The following is a 25633-nucleotide window of genomic DNA, read 5'->3' as shown; positions in this document are numbered from 1 at the left end:
GCAGTGCCTTGCAGTAGCAGCATCTTTCGCAGCCTACTGCGCTACTGTTTCTCTTCCACTCTTCTTCTTCTTCTTCTTCTTCTTCTTCCTGCTGTCGGTTTGCTGGCACTGTGTCACTAAAGGAATTTCTCACGGGTTCAATTTTGTAACAAGCGCCAAGCCAAGAGTCCTTTCGTCCTGTGACCGCATCGTCATATCCAGTTCGCTTGCGGTGTCGTTAGGATCTTGTCGTCGTCGTCGTTTGCGTGTTTGTGGTTGGTTATTCGCACGATTGTTTCCCTTACTTCTGGAATGTAACGGTATTTTTGGATTTTTTTTCTCAACCATTGCACTTTTTCTTCGGCTGATCCTCGCAGCATCCTTCTGACATGTGTAATCGGGAGATTTAGGTCAAAGTGATTCCCAGTTAAACGCTGACCCTTGAGTGCCTAGAACGGAATGCAGGAAAGAAGTTGTGCGTGAAACAGACGACGTCTACCCGAAGAGCACAGTTGCTCAAAGCATAAAAACGATTTTCCACAGGAGCGAACAAAACACCGCGCGGAAGAGAAAATGCTGCAACGATTAAGCAGATCCGGAAAGGATAATGCTATAACTTTATTGCCGAAGCAAAGTGTCGGATATTGATGGTAGACCAAAACGAGAGTGAGCAATCGAATAAAATGCTAAAATTTTAGTGTTAGATAATCCGTAAAAGCTGCTGTCACACTGCGGAAGAAAGTGTGGCTCCTCGGTGTCTGTGGTGACATTATATCAGTGTCCTTGTCTTTTCCACGTGTGTGTATATGTGTGAGTCTGTGTGAGTGTTCCTAATGTTTTTTCTCAACCAATAGAAGCGGAAAAACCGAGAATAAGTTTTAAGAGCACACAACACACCATATCGAATCATCATCACTTTCGTCATCAACGTCAAATCTACCGTGTCTGTGTGTTATTATTAGCGAGAAACAATGAAGGAAAAAGCTATAAAAAAAAATTTGAAAGCCGCATAAAGTGGAAAGTGCGAAAGTGAAGAAAATCGTCGAGTGAACAAGTGAACAAGGGCCCAGGCATGCTCATAGTGTCCCTGAAGCCGTCACCAGAGTCGTGTCGTTCGTCTAGCATCGCCCAGTGTTACAAATCAGTGGAAAATCTAGTGACAAACCAAAAGGCTAACCAATTACAACGACCGCAGCATCATCTAGTGGAGCAAAAAGTAACTACCAACAGGAGTGACTTCCGGCGGCAGCAACAGTACCTATTACTACTATCACTGCAAAGCATTGTCATCGCACGATCGTCACCTCATTATCAAAACACTACTATCACTACTGCTGCTGCTGATCTCACTTCCAGCACTTGTACTGCTACCAACACTATTACTATTACTACTGTAACTATTACTACTACAACTACTACTACTACTAGTACTACAATTACTACCGCAAACAATACTTCTGTTGCTGCTGCTGCTGCTGGCGAAAAACACAATAGCGTTCGTTCGAACCAACATTCAACAGCAGTACATAATTGGGCTGTTGCGTAAGGTACGCATCACCCCCACCCGCACAACGCACTTCGCAAACGCAGAAAGAAAATAACGCACCGAAAACGCCAAAAACAGCAAAAGCACCCGCACTCAGAAAACAATAGTAGTCCAAATCATCAATCCAAGTAACCAAGAAGCCAACAAAACCGAAACCAAAACCACAGCCGGAAGAGCGTTGTTAAACCATTGGTTACCTATTTAAATGCAAAACCATAATCTATCGCAAAGATAACGACAAAACGCCGTGTAATTCGGCATCAACCATTTCTCCGATAGATTTTGTAGAGAAATGGGGCCTGACACCAGTCCTAGGGCCCAGACAAGAACCGGCCAGTTGCGGTGAAAGTCAGACAAGCGGTCAGCCCCCTCTTCTTGCGGACAGGTAAATCTAATTCCCACACACAGATCTGTTTTCATGTGAAATGTCAAATTGTACTCGCCGAACCGTGGAACCAGTCGCGCCGAAGTAGGCCGTGGTTTCTTCGTGTTCTCGTGAAGCTTCTGTCTTTGATGGAATACATTTTTTTCTTCATTTTTTTTTGCTTCAAACGATTATGGCTTATGTTTTTCATCTGCTTAGACCGGACCGGAGCAAAATTACACCGGCACTGGGCTGGTTGGTCCTGGCTGTGAGATGCACTGCACACTGGTCATGACTATGCATAAACACCGTCGCGAACGAAACTGACGTGTTTTGAAGTGGACGGCTTGTGTCACAGCGCAAAACGAGAAAAAATAAGAGCAAACCAGTGAAACAACGAAGTCGGCTAACCAGTAGTCGTCGTCGTCGTCGTCGTCGTCGGTTTAACGGTTGTTAAATGGTTGCAAAATGAGCACGCAGTATGATGCATAATTTGACGTTTAATCTGAAAGTGCTGAAGCACCGGTGCTTAAAACGGTTTAGTTCCTCTACATCCTCTTCTTAACTTCGGTCCAGTGCACTGTGCCTGTCAAGAGAAAACCAGATAGTTGACTTTGGTTAGTTTTTTTTCGTTTCAAAAATTTAAGTTTCTAAACAAATATTTATTTAAATATCGTCTATTTTTCTGCAAAAGTACACTTTTTTGAGTAAACATGAAATAATTTTTTTCTTCAATCGATTGGTAAACAAAAATGCTTTAAATTCCTTGTGCAGTGTAAAACTTTTAATATTTCAAAATTTCTGTGTAGAAATCAACTACACATTTTGAAAGAAAATTTGATAGCCTGTATCAAAATCAATCGATGAGAAGTAAATAGTACTTAGCATTCGCAAAAAAAGTGCCGAGTATTTTTAAAATACTAAAATTTCTGTGAAAATATATGTTTTTTTAGATATTTTGAGAAAACCTTAAACTTAAACTTTCATTTATTGTAGCTTTATCAAATGCAATCCATTGGTATATGAAAATACATATGGCATTGCTTTGAATTTCGAGATATGTTACAAATTCAAAGTTTTCCCTTACTTTTAGCTTGACTTTTGATTAATCAGAACTTTTATCATCTACGCACGGAAATCATTACTTATTATTCATGATTTCATGATTTTTAACCGTGGTACCGGTAATCCGTGTGTGTAATTGAAGAATATTGCAGTTTATTTACTTTGTAAAATTAACGACTGAGATATGGTCAGTGAGCGTTCGTACTTTGGTTCACAGTTTTTCTTATAACTTTGGGTAGACAACATTATTTTTCATAATTTGATTTCATTCTCAATAAACTTACCTTTCTAATGGTGATAAAACTTTTGAAATCGGCCAAAAAACTAGAATTATATTACTGTTTGTGAAATTTATCCAAAATTCTGAATGAGTTATGTTCCAGATCGGTTTTAAATTCGTTGATGCCATATGAAGATTCGAGTAGTTACACATTCAGTTTCCATTAAACAAATATTACTACTAATTTCCAAAATGTTCTTCGAAATCCAAACTAAAAACAGCATAATTTCAAAACTCCGCATAAAAAACACATAACGTCGAAAATCCGCATAATAAGAACGCAAACTTAAAAAATCCGCAATAAAAAAAAACCGCAAACTACGAAAATCTGCATGAAAAAAACCGCATAACTTCGGAAATCTGTACAAAAATTACATCGGGATTCCGCATTAAAAACACATAACTTCGGATATCTGCAATAAAGACGCGTAACTTTGGAAATCCTTATCTTAAAAATTTAGAATATCCTCAAAAAACCGACATAACTTCGGAAATTCGCAGGAACAAAACTCACAGTTTTCAAAATGCGCAAAAAACGCATAACTTCTGAATTAAAAAAAGGCATAACTTATGATAAAAAAAAACTTTGAAAAACAGCATTAAAAACTACGGGAATCCGCATAACTTCGGAAATCTCGCATAAAAAAACACATACCTTCGGAAATCCGCATAACTTCGTAGTTTCGTAAAAAAACGCCTAACTTCGGAAATCCGTACAAAAATAACTTCGTAATTCCGTAAAAAACCGCAAACTTCGGAAATCCGCATAGTAAAAAACATAATAATAACGTCGAAAATCCACATAATTAGAACGTAAAAATCTGTCTGTACAAAAATTACATCGGGATTCCGCATAAAAAAACACATAACTTCAGATATCTGCAATAAAACCGCGTAATTTTGGAAATTCGTATCAAAAAAAAATTCGAATATCCTAAACGAAAACAACATAACTTCGGAAATCCGCAGGAACAAAACTCACAGTTTTCAAAATGCGCAAAAAACGCATATCTTCTGAATTAAAAAAAACTGCATAACTTATGATAAAAAAACTTATAAAATCAGCATTAAAAACTACGGGAATCCGCATAACTTCGGAAATCCCCATAAAACCACTTCTGATATCCACATAAAAACCTGCATAACTTAGGATATTCGCATGAAAACCGAAAACTACGGAAATCCGCATAAAAGGTCCGCATAACTTCGGAAATCCGCATAAAAAACCGTATAACCTCGGAATTCCACAAAAAAAGTTCATATCTTTGCATAAAATAACCGCATAACTTCAGAAATCCGCATTAAAAAATCGTAAACTACGGAAATTCGCGCAAAATAACCGCGTAACTTCGAAAATCGCAACATTTTGGAAATCCGCCTAAAAAAAATCTCATAACTTTGAAAATCCGCATAACTTCGGAAACCCCTATAAAAAACCTTCGGAAATCCGCAGAAAAAAATCACAAACTACGGAAATCTGCATAAAATAACCGCATATATTCGGAAATCCGGATAAAGTAGCCGCAACACAACTTCAGAAATCCGCATAAAAACCATAACTAAAGAAATCCGCATAATAAAAATCGCATATCTTCGGAAATCCGTACAAAAACACTTTGGATATCCACATAAAAATCCGCATAATTTAGGCTATTCGCATGAAAAAACGCATCTACGGAAATCCGTTTGAAAAAACTTTGAAAATCCGTATTAAAAACCGCAAACTATAGAAATCCGCATAATAAAAAACCCATAAGTTCGGAGTTCCGCAAGAAAAACACATAACTTCGGAAATCCGTATGAAAAAAACTTCGCATCTTCGCAAGAAATGACCGCATAACTTCAAAAATCCACAAAAAAAATCTCATAACTTTCGGAATCCCGCATAAATCCTCGCAAAACTTCTGAAATCCGTATAAAAATAACTTTGGATATCCGCATAACCTCGGAATTCCACAAAAAAACGACTAGTTTCGTACATCCGCATAAAATAATCGCATAACTTCGGAAATCCACATAGTGAAAACGCTTAACTTCGGATTTCTACACAAAAACCGAATAATTTCGGAAATCCGTAAAGAAAAATACCGCAAACTATAGAAATCCGCATAATAAAAATGTTTAACTTCGGATAGCCGCATAAAAATCGCATATCATCGGATCAGATCAGATGCATGAGAAATGCAATCTTCGGATCCGGATCCGGATTAAAAATCCGCAAACTACGGATAACTTCAGAAATCCGCATAATAAAAACGCATAACTTCGGATATTCGCAGAAAAACTTTACAAATGCGCAAAAAAAAACGCATAACTTCGGAATTCCAAAAAGCGCTGCATAACTTCGGTGGTCCATATAATAAACATCGAAAATCCGCATAAAAAAAACCGCGTAATTTCTGGAGTCCGTATATAAATAACGTCGGATATCCGGATAATAAAAACGCATGACTTCGGAACTCTGCTAAAATACTGCATAACTTCGGAAATCTGTATAAATTTTTTTCGAAAATCCTCATAAAAACCGCAAGCTACAGAAATCCGAATAAAAAATTGCATAACTTCGAAAATCCGTACAAAAACTACGGAAATCCGCATAAAAAACCGAAAACTACGGAATCCGCATAAAATAATCGCATAACATTAAACAAAATTAAAACGCATAACTTCGGAGTTCCTCAAAAAAAACGCATTACTTTGTAAATCCGTTTTTGGAAATCCGCATTAAAAAACCGCAAACTACGAGAATAAAAATGTATAACTTCGGATATCCGCAGGAAAAAACCCACATTTTTTAAACTTCGCAAAAACACTTAACTTCTGAATTCAGAAGAAAACTACATAACTTCGTAGATCCATATAAAAAACATTGAAAATCAGCATTGAAAACTATGAGAATCTTCATACCTTTGAAAATCCGCATAACTTTGGTATTCCGTAGAAACCACAAAACTTCGGAAATCCTTATTAAAAAACTTCAGAAATCCTCATTAAAAACCACAAACTAGGGAAATTTAGATAAAGTAGCCGCATATCTTCGGAAGTCCGTATAAAAAACACTTCAAATATACACATAAATACCCACATAATTTAATATTAGCATAACTCCAGAAATCTGGACAAAATAAAAACGCATAACTTCAGATATCCGAATAAAAAGAACACATAATTTCGAATTTAAAAAAAAACTACGAATTTCGTATTAAAAACTACGGGAATCCGCATAATTTCGGAAATCCTTATTTTGCGGATTACATAACTGCGAAAATTCGTCTAAAAACACTTCGAATATCCACATAAAAACCCGCATAACCTAAGATATTCACCTGAAAAAATAAAGCATAGCCGTATTAAAAACCGCAAACTGATTAAATTCGCATAACTTCGGAGATCTGTAAAAAAAACCTAAGGAAATCCGCATTGAAAACTGGATTCTGGATCACAGTTTCCGAACTGGATTACGATCCTTGATTTTAAGAGCAAAATTTCGACCTGAATTTTGGAACTGAATGCTGGATCTGGATTCGGAATGCTAATACCTGACCTGGATTCTAGACTGGAGTTCTGAACCGGTATTCTGATAACTGACCTCGATTCCGGGCCCAACCTTGATTTTGGAACTTACTTCTGGAGTAGAATTTTGGAATTTAATTCTGGATCCTGCATCGGGATTCTGCATCTGAGTTCTGGAATTTGCTTCATGAACTAAATTCTGAACCGAAATTCAGGATCTGGGGGTTTTGACCTGGACTCAGAGCCTTATCTTTTGGATCAACATTCTAGATCTGAATTTTGTAACTGAATTCTTGACCTGGATTCTGAATCTTAATTCCTGATATGGGTTCAAGACTGGGATTCTGAACCGGGATACTGAAAATCAATTCTGAACTTGGATTCTAGACCTGGATTCTGCCTCGGGGTCCTGGACCTAAATTATGGAACTGAAATCTGGGACTGGTTTCAATACTTGAGTTCTAGATCAAAGTTCTGGTTTGAGATTCTCAACCGGGCTTTTGGGCCTTGATTCTGGGGACCTGAATACTGAATCTGTATTCTTCATTTGGAACTGGATTCTGAACCTTGATTCAGGAACTAACTTCTGGAGTTGTATTTTGGATCGGAATTCGCGCCGAAATTCTGGACTGGGATTCTAGATTTGATATTTTGACCTGGATTCAGTCATACATTTCGGATCGAGATTTCAGATCTGGATTCTGAACCTCAATCCCTGATATGGATTCAAGACTGGGATTCTGAATAGGGATTCTGAAAATCAATTCTGAACTTGTACCTGGACCTGGATTCTATACTTGAATTCTGGTTTGAGCTTCGCAACCGGGCATCTGGGCCTTGATTCTGAACCTGAGCTCTGGAGAAGCTTGATTCTGGACCTACATACTGAACCTGTATTCTACAACTGAATCTGGATTCTGGAACTTGTTTAATGAACTAAATTCTGGACCGGGATTCTGGATCTGTGATTTTGACCTGGATTCAGAGCCTTTGCTTTTGGATCAAGATTCCAAACCTAAATTTTGGAACTTTGGAATTCTTGACCTGTATTCTGAATCTCAATTCCTGACATGGATTAAAGACTGGGATTTTGAACCGAGATTACGAACCTGGATATTGAAAATCAATTCTGAATTTGGATTCATGATCTGAATTCTGCTTCGAGATCCTGGGCCTAAATTCTGGGACTGAATTCTGGACCTGGATTCTACACTTAAATTCTAGACAGAATCCCGGTGGTGCTGTGTTTTGCATCAAGGTTCTGCGTCTGAATTCTGGAAATTGTTTTATGACCTGAATTCCAGACCTGGATTCTGAACCTCAATTCCTGACATGGATTCAAGATTGGGATTCTGAATTGAGATTCTGAAAATCAATTCTGAACTTGGATTCTGGACCTAAATTCAGGGACTGAATTCTAGACGTGGATTCTAGACTTGAATTCTAGACCAGAAGTCTGGTTTGAGATTTTCAACCGAGCTTCTGGACCAGGTTTCTGAACCGGCATTCTGCAACTGGATCTGAATTCTGTATCGGGATTATGAATCGGAGCTCTGAAACCGAATTTCGAACCTGGATTCCGAAACTGAATTCTAGAGTAATTCTGGATTAAGATTCTGGACTTGAATTATGAACCGGGCTTGTGATTCTGGATTTGGTTCTGGATTTTAAAACTGAACCTGTATTCTGCAACTACGCCTGGATTTTGAACCTGGATTCTAGATTGGGATTCTGGATTTGGAATTTCAATCTGGATTCTGAACCTTGATTTGGCAACTAATTTTATAGTAAGATTCTGGACCTGAACTGACTTTGAGCCTGGGATTCTGTAAATGATTTCTCTTGCTAGGGGTTAATTCATACAAGACAACAGTTTTTTTCATAATTTCCGATGTGCGAAAATATTAAGATGCAACAGAAGATACGCACTATCAGAAACTTATCACTCACCCACAGGACAAGACACCCTATTGTAAAGCAAGACACTGATGGTATGATGATACGAAATTAATAAAATGCGAAGCGTTTTTCTTTGTTTTCACAAGACATTGTCCTGGCACAAAAGAACATTGAAAACTGTGATTCGCATCAACGTTTTTTTTTGCTCCAATTGCTACCATTTATCGTATTCATCGGATTTGGCTTCCTCAGATTATTATCCGTTCTCAACTAGCCATCTAGAAGGATTGGCGATGCTTAAGGGATACGCAATGTTTTGTCTGAGGGGCCCGATTCTGTTTTTAGCTACAACTTTTCAAACCGATAAGTAGTCTACTGCTTTTCTCTACACGCGTTATTCTCGAAACCATGTTTATTTTTAAATTTGTGAGCAGGATTTACTGACTCATTTATAAAGATAATCGAATTTTTTTTATTTAACAGCTTATGTTTTTTTAATTTAACAGCTTATGTTGAATAATTTTCTAGAAACGGATTGTCATTTCTTAAATTTTTAATATTTCATCAAAATTCTGCGTCAGAACTCCGACAACATAAACTGGAAAAAGATGTTTTCCACGTTTTGTGTTTTAGATAACTGGTTCGAGCGGAATAATTTTCAAATTCTAATTTAGATCCATGCTACCTCCGCGAAATGCACAAAAATAATCCAATAACGATGCGGATAGCCAATATCATTTTTCTTTTTCAAATAAATCCTTTGCAAAACAACTTTTTCACTGAGCTTCATTGTCTTCGAAAACCAGCTGCTGTCAAACCAATTTATAACAGGCTACTGCGATTTCACGGTGAACTCGAATATGCAGCGCTGCTTCCAGACTATACCGAACCGAACTCTTTGATTGAAGAGACACAAGCCGAACGAAGAGAAAAAGCCCCATAAATCGAAGAAAAAAAACATTTTCCACTAAGTGAAAGGCGACCGTGTTCAACATACAATTTAACCCGTCGCTCGGAACTCGCATTTGCTTTTCACCTGTCGATATTTGCACTAATGAAAATTGATTTTAATATGCGATGTGCTCTGCCAGTAAAAGGGAATGAAACATGAAACCCGGTGCATTAATTCAAGATAACCACGTGGGCTCCGTTCGTTGGGGTTTATTTTTTGTAATGGAGGCTTTTCCCGGCGCTTTGTGGCTGTGCAAGTGTAGGAACAAAAATTACACAAATTGGTTGTTTTATATTTAGAACTGTAAAACCCAGAAACATTTTGTAGTGGCAGTCCCGTCGGTTTTGTGTTTTTTTCTTCTTCTTTTTTATACCAGGAAGTGTACTAGGTGGTGCCTTGCACTCAGTAGGCGGTGTTCCATAAATGGTTTCCTGGTCTGCCAAAGTCGCAATGGCGTGTCGCGATTTTGGATAATAACTTTTAAATTAGTCTGTTGGTAATTCAAACTTTGCTGACAGCAAATGACTACTGCCATTGATGTGTGTTGAGTTTTTGATGTTTGGATTCCGTGAGGCGACCTTTTGAAGTTGCTTGCACTACCCAAATGGGCAGTGGTGTAATAAACGATTTGACAGATTGCATCGTGACTCTTCTGGAAAGTTTCCTAACCAATAATTTAATAAGAAGATCGAGCGAGGAAATATGTTTGTTTGTCACGTTCAGCGGTGATTTCGAGTTTTCCAGCCAGTCGACTGGATGTCAACATTTTAAGTAATGAAATCTAACCAAAACAGAAAATAAAACTTGCAATCTTCATAGCATTTGCACATCCACGGAGAGTTGTTTTCGTTTGGTTGGACGGCTCCCCGGTCTTCCGTCGACCACAGAGAATTCGGTTTATTTTTCAGTTGTCAATTTCATGAACGAATTTGGCAGCCATTTCGAGGCTGCTAGCAAGGAGACAATTTAATTACCGCTGATTGGTAAATTTGTAGGTTTTCGCTATGCACATTTCCTGTGCTACTTTCGGATATCCGTAAGCGGCCAAGGTTGCGCGTCACGTGATCGGTTTTGTTTTTAGAAGGGGTTGGGGGGAAGGCAGTTAGTGCCAAAGTAGTAGTAGAATTGTTTTCTGATATATTTTTTTTCTTCTTCTCTCTTTCACAGGTCTCTTCCCAAGTTGAGCAGTCAGGATGAAGAAGGGGGGGCGGCGCACGGTTTTGGGGGAGGCCATACACATTTCGAACCAATACCGCACGATCATGATTTCTGCGAGAGAGTTGTTATAAACGTAAGTAGAAAATACTAATTTTTTTGTGGTCCATACTAATGTTAAACGACTTGAATATCTTGACATTATCTTCGTAGCTACTGAATAATTATAATTTGTTTTGAGTTTCGTCTTAGACCCATCAGTGCACTAGCAGTTTATGTAATGTCACCTTTCGATTCAATATAAACCGTTAGGCAGATGCTAGAAGTTTTTCGCAAATCGTTTGTTTGCACCTAAGTACTAGATTACGAGTCGGAAACGAAATGTAAAACAAACGAAAAACTCCTAAATGACTTTTGAATAAATTGTTTGCATCAATTTTTGGTCGGAATTTTGTATTTCACAGGAGTGATACACCGGTGCGTAAATTTCATGCCTGAGCTGAGGATGCAGCCGTCAAACACTGCACAAAAAAAAAGCTGCTGCAGTTGTTGCGAGAGAACTGCAATCTCTTGGCATGTATCACTCTCATGTGCTCTCGCCAGAATGCACGCATATGTGCAAATTTCAAATTTTTAAACCCGAACCCGACTCGTACCCGTTAAAAATGAAAAATCGTCACCCGTACCCGACCCGAATCCGACAAACATATTTTTTTTCAAAACCCGTATCCAACCAACATTCGTCGGGTTCGGGTCGGGTTTCGGGTAAAACTACCCGAAACTCGACCATCTCTAGTGTGTACGTAACAAAGATGTGCTCTCAATTTTCTCAGAGCCTGCTATACCGATTTTCTTCAACTTAGATTCCTTGTCCCATAGCCTGCAATTAATTTTTTTCTGGATTCGACTTCCGATTGCGGAGTTACGGAGTAATGTACAAAATGAATTAAAAAAGTTCACTCGATTTTCTCAGACACCGCTCATCCAATTCTCACAAGTTTAGGCTTAAATGAAAGGTACAAGCCTATATAATTCTACCAAGTTTTATCCGGATGCGACTTCCGGTTTCGAAATTACAGGCGGATGAGTACGAAAAATTCAGGAGTACACGACATGGGAAAAACGAATCAAATAAGACGCCTAGACAGACTTTTTTGAAGGTGTAGTGATGTCAAATACAAGATGACTTCCAACATCCGAATATTATCATGTTACAGTGAAAATCGCTGCATGGAAGACAATCGTAAGAATGATCAGATTAATCATTTTGATCAAATCGATAGTAAACTGGATGTCAAACATTTTTGCTATTAAGGTGAAGTAGTTCAGTGGAGTGTGCCCATCGCGTTTTTGAACATTTATTCAAAGATCTAGATCTTTTTTCGGCAAACAAAAAACGCTTACTACAAGGCTACAGAAAAACAAGAAAACAACCCATAAACAATAACAAAAATCGAGCAAATAAAAAAAAATGCAAAACCAAGAACATACAAAAACCAAAATATAAAGTACGCAAAATACCGAAAACCCATACAAACAAAAACCAAATAGTCATTCAAAAATCAAGAAAAAGTGAAAACCAAACCAAAAAACGAAGACGACGATGAAACGCGGAAGATTGAAACGAAATAACAGAAATTAAATAACACAAAAACAGCCGAAGGTGAAAATCGAAAAGTGAGATATGAAAAACGAAAATCAGGCAAAATGAACCAAGAAAATCGTAAGATAAAAACTGTAACCGAAAAACGAATAATAAATCTAAAAAAATATTAAACAAAGAACAAATAACTTAACATTTGAAACACCAAAAATAAACGCAAAACAAAAATAAACAGAATAAACGAAAACTAAACGATTTAAAACTCAATAAACCAAAATGACTAAAAAAAAATTGACAAAGAAAACAAAATACTCAGATACGTAATAAACAGAAGAAACAAAACTTTGGCATGATAAATACAAACAAAACCACTAAACGAAGAACAAAGAAAAACCAAAATATAAAACAAGCAAGATACCTAAAAACTACAAGATAATAAAATACAAGCAACCACCCGAATACAAGATAAACAGAAAATAATACAACCAAGAAGTAAAAATGGAGACGAAGATAAAAAATTGAAATGAGAGATACGAAGACGGAAACGAAACAAACCAAACCAACCGAAACGAAAAACGAAAACGAACGAAATATCTTAAATGTATTACACTGAGGTCTTTTTTCATGCGTTTTTTCTTTTTATGCGGATTTCCGAAGCTACACGGTTTTTCAAGTGTATTTTAAATGTTATTCGGTTTTCTTGTTTTGTACGCACGATTTAAATGTTTGTTGCATCCGAAATTATTTTAAGTGACGGTGTACAATATGTAACACACTTTACCCTATAACTCCGGAATTGGAAGTCGGATCCGGATGAAATTCAAGAATTCCATATGGGAACACGAGACCTTCCATTTGAATCTAAGTTTGTGGAAATCGGTCAAACCATCTCCGAGAAAACCTAGTGAGATTATTTGACACATACACACACACAGACATTCCTCAGCTCGATGAACTGAGTCGAATGGTATATGACACTTGGCCCTCCGGGGAAGACTGACTGAGTCTCCCTGATATTGGGCAATTATATATACTCTTGGTTTATAACCATAGATAGTTAGTGCCTATTTTTTTGGCACTGAGTTTCATCTTAGTAATCAAACTGAATGTCTTTGATTTCAAGCCGAAGCACACGCGGAATAATAAAAAAAAAAAGCTATTATCTCACTGTTAGCTACCGTGCACGGATGCCAAGTTCATTCAAAACAGTGCCAGATCATGGGGAGCAGTCGCCGCTGCAAACATTCCGGAACGTTGTCACAAATGAATTCGAAAACATTCCATTACCACAAATGGCTTGCGAAATCATCGTCTTTTGATCGTTTTTTGTCGTGAACTACACAGAAAGAAATACTGAAATTTACACGAGATGTAAATCAATAGTAACATGGAATAGACATGTGTTGAATCGAAATTTTGATTGAAAACCTTCATCGATGCAAAACTGAATTGGATTGCATTGAATTTTCAATGAATATAACTGTATCATTCAATTAACGCTTATTTTGCGATTAAATTGTATGGAAACGTACAGAATCGTAAAATAATTTTATGTTTAATTACCTGCTCCAAATATGTGCATGAAAATAGATGTAAATTCACAAAATATTTTTATCTGTGTACGACTTACTTTACTATGGGGTGCCTTTTCAAAATTAACTGTGCACAAGAATGGGGTGAACTCAGAAGTGAATATCTCTTGTTGTACTTAAGGCATCAACGTTATTTCTTCTTCGTACCATCGAAAACATCGGTTAGGTATTTGTGATAAAATTTTCAGTAGCAAGAGAAAAGCACAAGTAATTCAAAATAAAAGTTTTCGGAAATGTTTGGTATGAACCAGCATTAAGGTGAAATTCAGTGCCAAAATAAGGCGCGTGAATTTAAAACCGCATGCATTGAACGAATCATCGCACAAAGTTAATCGAAGAAAAATTATGAAATATTTTCAATGATTGATTGTTTACTTCAGGCTTTTAATTGATTAATATGAGGGAGACATATTTACACGCATGTTGTTTGTGACGATCAATTCGGTCGTTCAATTCATAACAAAAATGCTCTTCTAATTGATTTTCTGACAGATTCTGCCCATTTCCAGATTTTGTTTGAATATTTGAAAAAAAAAATTGCTGTTTTTGCCTTTCTCATATAGACAGAATCTTCTAGTGATATTGTTGAAAATATTAGTAATATGAGGCATCAACTAGCTGCATTAAGAAAGGTTTTTATATTTTTTATCGTGAATCGAATACTTCTATACAGAAACATGAAAAAATTTCTTAATAAATTTCGATCAATAATGATTCAGTGCCTCTGTTTGATTGATATTTATCGAAAAATCGTAAGATGAAATATCAAATTCGAAGAAGTTAGGTAGGGTGCTGTTTTCATATCTGAGAAACTCTTAGTTTTCATGGTTGAGTTTAGAGATTAACTAATAAATAATCAACGTAAGTAAACATTTTCAAAATACCGTAAAGATTCAAAGAATTTGGTTTTAATGCACCTCTTAAAAATTTTTATGTTACACGGAAAGACCGAAATCAGCATTTTGGCGAACAAATTAGTTGATTTTCTGATTTTAGTTAGTTATTTTTTAAGACAACCAAAAAAATCTTACTTTTGCTAATTTAGATTTTTTTAACTCTAATTCCCTTAATAATAATAAAATGTTTGTTGAAATAACTATTTTTTTAGTTGAATTCACCAATTAAATGTACTGTCATTTCTTAGCTAAGGCACACTTCATTTCCATTCAACTAATTTTTTAGTTGAACACTACTACAGAAAAAAATTCAGTCGCGGTTGCCTTTTCTATATTGGCAGGTATAAATAAGATGTTGTATTGGGAAAAAAAACCATAAACGAAACATAAACTTCATTTTGAAAATTTTTCTTCTAAATCGCTGTTTTCTTCTTTCGATTTCGCAAAATGGACTCTTTTACTGATAACTTTGAGCACTCGTAAAACAAAAACCGAATACAAATAGCACACCGGACGGCGTAGCCCGGAATGTTAGAAGATACAAAAAACATCATTTGACGTGTACAATTAGAGTGCAACATTCGAAACTCACTTCACTGTTCCACGTATGTCCACTAAGAATTTACGTCATTTTTACATATCGGTTTAAAAATTTATATATGGATATATCGTAACACATGCTAAAACATCAAAACAATTGGCAAGCAGTTTCAACAAGACTGTCCTTTTTAGCTTTTTAATGGATTGTTTTGCTTTGACACTTCTCATGAGTTTTTGGTTAATAAACTTGTTAATAAAACCAATTTCATTTTGTTTTTTTTCTACTGTCCTTCAGCAAAGATGGTGATAGATAAATGGAAACGAATTTTCTGATTTTTATAACAAAACCAGTTGTCAATGAGAATTTCGTGTTGGATTGAAATATTGCTGGTTTGTGTCCATGATATTCGCCAACTAAACACATTCTTTAAAAAATTTTTTTTCAGCAAAGTAAATTCTCAATTTTAACTAATTTCATAGTTATTTTGGAAATTTTGTTGTTATAATCAACTAACTCAAAAACAGTAATACGAATTAGGCGCAGAGCTAATTTTGGTCGTTCCGTGTACTTGTACTTTGCTATATGTTTTATGTACAACAATTTACCAAATATGTGTTGACATTTTCCAAAAGGTACCCCTGGAAATACAAAAAAAACGAATATTTCGCTTTATAATTTGAAATATTGGGTTTCAGTTTCATGTCGGATCATTTTTCTTGTAGTATTATGATAAATACAATTAATCTAAATCTCTGGTAAAATTCGAAATAAATGTATTTCCATTATGTTTACTTTATTTATGATAATTTCTGAGACATACCAGAAAAATGTTTGATTTACTTACACGTATCATCAGTTTTGGATGAATCTCAAAAATCAAAAAAAAACTCAATTAAAAAATGCCAAGCGGTTTAATTTCCTGCTCACAACTGCAACCATGCTGATGCACTTCGTAAGTGCCTTTCTTTGCTTGATAGCCTTTGGAATTAAAAAAGAAAAGTGCAAATTTAAGGATAAATCAATCAATCAGTTAATGCTAATTAAATAAAACTTTACCGTTTTTTTTGTTCTACTTTCAGGTCAGCGGTTTAAGGTTCGAGACACAGTTACGAACGTTAAACCAATTCCCCGATACACTGCTGGGCGATCCGGATCGAAGGCTGAGGTACTTCGATCCGCTGCGGAATGAATATTTTTTTGACCGGAATCGACCGAGCTTTGATGCCATTTTGTATTATTATCAAAGCGGTAGTATATATCAATTCAATTTCCCCATCAGCGAATCTAATGGATTTGTTTGAATTTCATCTGTTCCCTTTCTCTTCTTTATTTTTCGGTTCTGTTTCTCCTGGAAAACGCATCGACCTACCAACCACCAACCACCAACCAAAAACAACCATTATCCGCTAACAAAATTAAAAATCGATCACCACGCTACTTCTGCACTTTGGTTTGATTTTTCGTTTCGGTTTCGTGTCCTTGCGTCCGTGTTTCAACGAACCACAAAAAAAAAATGGAAAAAAAATAACAACATCCAATGCCTTGCCATTTTTTTTCATCTCGCTCGCTCGCTCGCTGGCACAACGACTCGACGCCCATCCGACGCCGCACCCCGACGCCAACCAATCCAACAACAAAAAAATGATTTTTTACTTCAATTCAATGTGTGTGTGTGTGTGTCAATGTTGTGCTGCACTCTTCTGTTACTTCCGTTCCGTTTCCGTTTCGTTCGTTTGTTCTGTTTCTTCCGTTACGATTGGAATGCTGCTCCTGTTCCTGCTGCGGCTGCCAACGAAAACGACGACGACGTCGACGACGCTGATACGAAATCCAACGACGCCTGGCTCATACCGTATGGAAAAATCAAACCCAAACCTGCGGAATTGCGCATTGTGACTGACCACCGTATTTCGTACACACGTGCTTGTGTGTGTGTTTGTGTCTGTCTGCGTATCTGCGTATGTGTGGTGTCCGGACAAAAAAACAACAACAACAAAACCGTGTCTGCTCACGGATAATTCCAAGGCGGTCGGTTACGGAGACCAGTCAACGTACCTTTAGATGTATTTAGCGAAGAAATTAAGTTTTATGAATTAGGCGAACAAGCAACTAATAAATTTAGGTGAGTAAAACTTTCTTCTTTTTTTCTCTGGTGTGATTCCGTCCGGTTGAAATTGATTTCTGTTTCTTCGTAAGAGCCGGTTCGAGGAGTCACTTAAGTCAAAACAAAGGATGAACTCATCGCTGACGAACGGTTTCACTATTCCCGTCTTGGTTTGAATGAAAAATAAAAAACCACGCGTCTCCATCGTTGAAATGGCATGGAGACGCGTGATTCGTAGTTAATAAAATCTTTGCTTCGATTGAGCGTTATCATTCAGCCTTCTGGAAATCGAAATGTAATTGATTATTCTTGAATTTCTGATACATTGGGTTAGAAAATAAGGAACAGTAGAGGCACAATAGAATCTCTTATATTGATAGGTTTTTGTGTACGAAATCAGATCACAAGGCTGAAAACTCAGTTGACAAAACGGAGTCCCCGGAATGAAGAAGATTGCCAGTTGAGACCCGTCTCAATTCTGAATCTGTCAGTCATTTTTAATGTTAGTCCTTTCGTTTGGTAAAGAACGACATGTTGAAGTACACTTGACTTAAAATGTATGATTTTCGAATAAATGATCACTACTTCTGTCAAAACCCTTCCAAAATATTTAATGTATCATTTCCCCAATACAAATAATAATACCCCTAGGTCCCATATAAACGGATCGCCAATGTTTGGTTTACCAAATCAACAAGTTAGCCTACCCCGTTCTTCTATTCAGCTTCGACAAGTGAAAATGTTATTAACTGGCATCATTAGTTAATGTTGCCATGGTTATGTTAGTTTTAATGTTTTCATATAAACAAACTCAAATATGCAATCCACCGGAAGATGTTTTGTTTTATAGCCCATCATCTTAGGTAATTCGCCATTAATTATGAAATCTACTCGGAAATATTATTTGAACCAAACGATGAACTTCTATAAATTATAAAATAAGCTGTTATTTTCAGACATTTTGTTGATAATTTCATAAAGTATTTTGAGTTTGTTTGTATCGTTACATAATTTCTATTCTAATTTAGCTATTGGTTGAACTCATGGTCGCAGCTGGAATCAGAACTAAGTCTTAAAAGGGTCCTTTATTAAACTGAAATTCCAATTTTCTTTATGAAATAATTAAGAATTTTCATGTATGGAAGGTCACGACAAGCAAGAATGTCTCGAACTGGGACATTGGATAGTCTACCTTGGGTACGCAAAGAATTTATTAGTTGAGATCTGACATCACGATACTCCACGCATGTCCAAACGACATGATCAATATCCCGATAACCTTCTCCACAAGCACAATGATTAGTCTCGGAAAGCCCAATTCGAAGGAGATGTGCGTCTAACGTGTAGTGATTGGACATGAGTCTGGACATCACACGAATGAAATCCTCTCTCACATCCAGTCTCCTGCACCATGCCTCTGTCGATATTTTCGGAATAATTGAGTGCATCCACCGACCCAGATCATCTTTATCCCAAGAAGCTTGCCAGCGAGACGCGCTATAGAATTCGTTGAAAGCAATTGGTCTCTAATAAATTTCACCCTCAATAGCACCACGTTTGGCTAAAATATCGGCTCTTTCATTGCCTGAATTGGAGCAATGAGCCGGAACCCAAACTATTGTGATTTGATAATTATTGTTCAATATGTCGTTCAGGCACTGTTTTATTTTACCCAAGAAAAACGGTTCATTTTTGCCAGTCATGTTTGAGCGAATAGCTTCAATTGCACTCAGACTATCTGTGAAGAGAAAATAATGGTTTGGAGATAATGTGACGATTACACATAATGAACTGCTGCTAACTCTGCTATATAAACAGATGCAGATTCTTGAAGACTGAATCAGGCCGAAACATTATTGTTGAACATACCAAACCCAGTAGCCTCTTCAATTCGCGTTCCGTCCGTGTAAAACATCTTCTCAGAGTTATTGACTCTGAACTTACGCTGCATGGATATATCGAAAAATAAAGTTGAGTCAGGGACATTTAGGAGGCTGACAGGGATAGGAATATATCTTGAAGGGTTAATTTCCTGTGACATATGGTTCAAATATACTGTCATGAATCTTGTTTGAGATTGAAGTTCAACTAGCCTTTCGAAGTTATTAATAACCAAGGGATTCAGTACCTCACATCTTATTAGCAGTCGTGATGAAAGCTCCCAAAATCGATCTTTTGATGGAAGAACTCCCGCCAGAACTTCAAGACTCATTGTATGTGTCGAATGCATGCAGCCTAAGGCAATTCGCAAACAACGATACTGAATTCGCTCAAGTTTGATAATATGAGCGTTTGCAGCGGAACGAAAACAAACGCATCCATATTCCATCACTGAAAGTATCGTTGTCTGATACAATTTTATTAGATCTTGCGGATGAGCACCCCACCAAGACCCTGTTATTGTTCGAAGAAAATTTACTCTTTGTTGGCATTTCGTTATCAGATACCTAATGTGTCCTCTCCACGTGCATTTGGAATCAAACCACACCCCAAGGTATTTGAAAGTCAAAACCTGTTCGATTATTCTTCCCATCATATGAAGCTGAAGTTGCGCGGGATCATGCTTTCTTCAAAAGACGACCAGCTCTGTTTTCTCCGCAGAGAATTCGATATCCAGATGAACAGACCAAACGGACAAGTTATCTAATGTATCTTGCAATGGTTTATGCAGATCAATAGCTTTGGGTCCAGTAACTGAAACCACGCCATCATCTGCCAATTGTCTTAGTGTGCAGTGGGTACTAGACAGCTGTCAATGTCATTCACGTTAAAATTATAGAGGAGCGGACTGAGACATGTGCCTTGCGGGAGATCCATGTAACTAATTCTGAATGATGCTAAGTCGCCATATGAAAAGTGCATGTGCTTTTCTGACAAAAGGCTGTGCAAATAATTATTTATAACCTGTAGAAGTCCATGTTGGTGGAGCTTGTCTGAAAGAACATCAATGGAAACTGAATCAAATGCTCCTTTAATGTCTAAAAATACAGATGCCATTTGTTGTTTTTGAACGAAGGCAGTTTGGATGTCAGACGAAAGCAATGCAAGGCAATCATTCGTCCCTTTATTTCTACGGAAACCAAACTGAGTATTTGACAACAAGCCGTAGAAGAATTTTTTCGAACAATTTTCTTTTGCAGGACAACATTGCAATGTTCTATATGAGTTGTGATTGGAAGCTGATGTGCCCGGCTTTTGAATGGCGATAACTTTCACTTGCCTCCAGTCAGGTGGAACAATGTTTTGCTCAAGAAACTTGTTGAACAATTTCAACAAACGTCTTTTTGCGAGCTCGTGCTGATTCTTCACCCAGTTAAATTTGATTTTGTCCAACCCAGGAGCGTTATTGTTACAAGACAAGAGTGCTATAGAAAATTCCATCATTGAAAAGGGGTTATTAATAAAACCATTATTTGGAGGAGATTCCCGAATAATGCTCTGCGTAGGAACAGAATCTGGGCAAACTTTACTAGCAAAGTCAAATATCCATCGGTTCGAGTATTCCTCACTCTCATTGCCCACGTTACGATTCCTCATTCGTCTGGCCGTGTTCCAAAGAGTGCTCATTGAGGTTTCTATTGACAAACCTTCAACAAAATGTCTCCAACAGCTACATTTTTTGGCTCGAAGTATGCTCTTGTACTTGGTTTCTAAAACCCGTTTTAGAAACGTCTTGCAAGCATTTTGTTTTGCGAGTTTAGCCTCTGAGTACTCTTTGTCCCACCCGGGGTTGGGTGGACTTCTGTTAGTCGTTGGCCCAGGAAAGCGTTTAGCTTGGGATTGTTCTGCGGCCTCCAGAATCGAACAAACGAGGAAGTCATATTCTTCAAGTGGAGGGAGCTCTTCCATTGATTTCAAAATACTAGAGATACTACTTTGGTATTTAATCCAGTCGATATTTTTTGTCAAATCATATGGAATACTAGCTGAAGTAGCAATGCAATTGCTACTGCTAATTAAGATGATGATTGGTAAATGATCGCTACCGTGTAAATCAGGCAATATTTTTCAGATGCAATCTAGTCGAATTGAAGTCGAGCAAAGAGATAAATCTAATGCATTTGGACGTGTCGGAGGTCTTGGGATCCGTATCATGCTACCCATATTTAAAACTGTCATGCTAAAATTGTCGCAAATATTATATATTAAAGACGATCTGCTATCATTGTAAACGGAACCCCACATCATTCCGTGCGAATTGAAATCCCCCAGAATCAATCGTGGAGCAGGGAGGGCTTCAACCATTTCATTAAGCTGTCGCTGTCCAATTTGTGCTTTTGGAGGAATATAAACCGAAGCTATACAAATATCTTTTTCTTTAATGTTTATTTGACAAGCAACAACTTCTATTCTAGAAATCGAAGGAATGTTTAATCTATAAAAGGAATAACATTTCTTAATTCCTAAAAGCACTCCACCATACGGAGAGTCTCTATCGAGACGTATAATTTTGAAATCATTAAAATTTAAAGCTATGTTTGATGTAAGCCATGTTTCGCACAAAGCAAATACATCACATTTCTGACTATGCAACAAAACTTTAAATGAATCAAGTTTTGGCATGATGCTTCGACAATTCCACTGCAAGACAGTGATTGTATCATTTGCGGCGGATGGTAAATTATCCATCAAAAGATACAAAACCTGAGACAATTGGCCATTGAGCTGATAACTGCTTCAAAAAGGTTCTATCTCTTTTTTTTTGTTTTGTACAATAAATGCAAGCAACATATTCGTAGAATATGAATGTTCAAAACCATACATGTGTAAGAATGGCTGAAGTTTATATTAGTTCACTCCTTGCTAGCTGACCTTGATTCCACAAATTCTATTATCACGTTACAACCTATCCACCAAAAGAAACTAAAATTCCAATTGGTCTCTGAATAAAATTGCAAAAGTGAACGGAATCACGAAATTTACTGTCGGCAAAATTCCTAGAAGCTTTGAGTACAAGAGTCCCGAAGTCATAAGCGAAATTCCGGGCTCTTGTAAACGGTTTTGGCTTAATGACATGACATGCTTTTCTCAGTCAACAACCAGCAGAAATCTGGAACAGGGCTGGTTTGAAACCCTAGCGTGCCATCAAAATGTGAAACTGTCATGATACGCTAGATCAAGATCAAACAGCTACAAAACTTACTCGAAAGTATTATGAATGTTTTCTGACCGAATGTTCTGAATGAACCATGATGGAAGATTAAGCGTACGTGAAAGTTGATTAAATTTGGAAAAAACACCCATTTGGCAAGCTATTTGTTCCAGTGACCGAAAGAGTCGTCCAGTTATCATATGGAAAACTTTAACTATCGGTATCTAACTTTGCGAAAGTCCTAGAAGGAGATTGCTGTATTTAATCAAACATCTCTGACTACCGAGATATATTTTGGCCTGATCTACAAAATGTGAGAAGAAAAAAGTTATATCAAAGTAGAGCAATCTAGAGCAGTACTAGCAACTTATGAACGAATCTTTATTAGGATGCGTAATAGAATAGACGACAATTTAAATTGAAAACTGCTTAGTGCTAATCTATGCTGCACAATGAAAAGAAATTCTTCAATTGCCCAGAAGATTCTGCAAATTTTTGTGTTGTTGTTGCATCATAAAAATCTGAGAAGCAAAATTTTTTCTGAAAATCCGATAATTGTCACTGAGGCAAACTCTTGAATCGAACTTTGATCATGAATCTTGAGGCCCTCTTAGTTATCAGAATCTTCATGCTTACGAACCAGGGAATTCTGAATTAGTTCACAACAATGAGCAGTATTTCGTTTCAAGAGTGAAAAGTTCTTTGAAATCGATTCATTTGTCCAACACAAGGCTGAATATATCATATTTTATATTAGACAAGGTTGCGAAGTTCTGCTACTCTGTATCATCGAAACTAATTACCACTTGTTCGATGCGAACGGCGCACTAAATTAATCAGTAATTTTTTTTAGCAACAATACAACAATGGCATAGATTCGATAAATTCCTCCTCTAATGAGCGACATAATTTGAAAAATGTCACAATTGACATTGTGCCCGTGAGAATGTCATGCCGTTTCTGTCACACCAATCTAGGATTCGGTCAATGTTCATTTGAAGAGCACAACAATCCACAAGGCTTGTAATGATGCCGTAAATTTGCAGATCGTCAGCATACATTACTTTAAATGACGACAATTCACTGTAAAGACCGTTCACGAATAGCACGAAAAGAAGTGGTCCGAGATGGCTTTCTTGGACGTGCACCCGAGGTAACGTGAAATGAATCAGAGAGTGCAGATCCGATTCGTATGGAGTTATTACGAGAGATACGACAGAATCCGTTTGGAATCCACTTTGCCTTAATTTTTCCACAGCGAACTGATGAGGAACACGGTCGAAAGCTTTTGAGAAATCAAAATACACCGTATCGATTTGTTGTCGCGTTTTCAAGTTTGTTCCTCAGCAATGAAACGTAGCTCAATAAATTAATGGTAGTTGACCGCTTTTTTAAAAAAAAAACAAGAACATCCAACTTACACAAATGTTGGCAGCACCCTCTCTAATTGCAATGAGAATTGGTTACATAGTTTTGCATGTTTCTAATTTTTCTCTAGACTTCAAATTGTGGAATTCTTTTTACCCGATTTTTTTCGAATGGTTATAATCGAGATATTACAAATCCTACAGAACAGCTGGATATGAGGGTTTTCTCGAAATTATTCAGATTTTTAAATTAAAATGAAAAAAATATTGAAAAAAATCCACATTGAGTTCTACAGTGAACAAGATTAATCTAAAAAAAAATTTAAAATAGTCTAAATTTTTTTTTTCTTGGGGCAAAGCTTTGTTACAAAATAGGTACTGATGTAAACTTCCTACATTGCAAAATGAGCAGATTTTTGGGATATAAGTTGCTAATATTTAAACTATAAAAAAATGGTGTAGAATTGAATGAATCAAGTTGTTTGCTTTTCACCGAAAATTTAAAAAAAAAATTGATGATATGAGATCACCGTTGATTTTAAGATCATTATTTGCGTGCATGAAAAAACACCACTGATTTCATCACAAGGGATCTTAACCAAGGAAAAAATCATCGATGCGTAATCACAACTGATCTAATCTCTAAATTATTTTGATTTTTGCATGATCATGAGCATCACTAATGATTCGATCGGAAACGATTGATGTAGAAAATCTTTTCTGATGATGATCAGCCAAAAGTACATACAGTAAAATTAGCGAATTTCAAACGTTTGAACTAAAGTTATGCGTTGATAATTTTTGCCAATTTATATGAGCTTGGGTGAACGATACCCGATACCGAAGCTTGGTTCATTGAGTCCATCAGCATCGAACACACAGAGATGTGAACGAGTCTTCAACCATGTTGAAAAAAAAACAGAACCACTGTCGGTGAAAAAATGCGATTAAGATCAAACAGCAGCTGATTAATACGAGGTCTGTTCAAAAAGTTCCCGGAATTTTTTAACTGCGCGCGTCTGGAGAGTCCGGTGGTCAATTTTTTTTATTATTGTGTTGGTACATATGTCCCTAATGTATGATGAAATTTTCAGTTGTATTCATTGTTTACATTCTGTCTTGTAGCGGCTGGTGTAGACGTGTTTTTTTGAGCTCGGCGATTTTTGTTAGTTTAAACAATGGAAGAATTGAAGAGTCAAAGAATTTGTGTTAAATTTTGCGTGAAAAATGAAATAAAGTGTAACCAAGTGTGCGAAATGTTACAGAGAGCCTACGGTGAGTCTGCTATGAAAAAAACAAGTGTTTACGAGTGGTATAAGCGTTTCCAAGATGGCCGCGAAGACGTTGAAGACGACGAACGCTCCGGTCGACCCAGCACGTCAATAATCGATGAAAATGTGGGAAAAGTGGAAAAAATGATTATGGATGATCGCCGAATCACTATTAGAGAAGTTGCTGATGAAGTTGGCATATCAGTTGGCTCATGCCATCATATTTTTTCAAATGTTTTGGGCATGAAACGAGTGGCAGCAAAATTCGTTCCAAAACTGCTGAATTTTGATCAATTTTTTGGCTAAAAACAAGACTTTAATCATGCCCCAACCTCCTTATTCACCAGATATCGCTCCGTGTGATTTTTTCCTGTTCCCAAAGTTGAAGAGACCCATGAAAGGACAGCGTTTTCG

The 25633-nt window shown here is 36.9% G+C and overlaps 1 protein-coding gene across 4 annotated transcripts in view; it reads left to right on the top strand.

Moving 5' to 3' along the window:
• LOC131426663 (potassium voltage-gated channel protein Shaker) overlaps positions 1–25633 on the top strand; it is a 213577-nt gene that overhangs the window by 156508 nt on the left and 31436 nt on the right. For 3 of the 4 annotated variants that reach the window (XM_058589545.1, XM_058589543.1, XM_058589547.1), the window contains exons 2-4: positions 10766–10889; positions 16465–16636; positions 17411–17507. In XM_058589545.1, the coding sequence (XP_058445528.1) occupies positions 10766–10889; positions 16465–16636; positions 17411–17507 (393 nt within the window). The remainder of the gene's footprint in view (positions 1–10765; positions 10890–16464; positions 16637–17410; positions 17508–25633) is intronic. The other variant, XM_058589546.1, reaches the window with a different exon arrangement.

The sequence above is a fragment of the Malaya genurostris genome, chromosome 1, assembly GCF_030247185.1.
Source record: "Malaya genurostris strain Urasoe2022 chromosome 1, Malgen_1.1, whole genome shotgun sequence".
Classification (NCBI taxonomy): Eukaryota; Metazoa; Arthropoda; class Insecta; order Diptera; family Culicidae; genus Malaya; species Malaya genurostris.
Note: the sequence above shows the minus strand (reverse complement) of the source record. Positions and strands in the feature narration are given on the sequence as shown.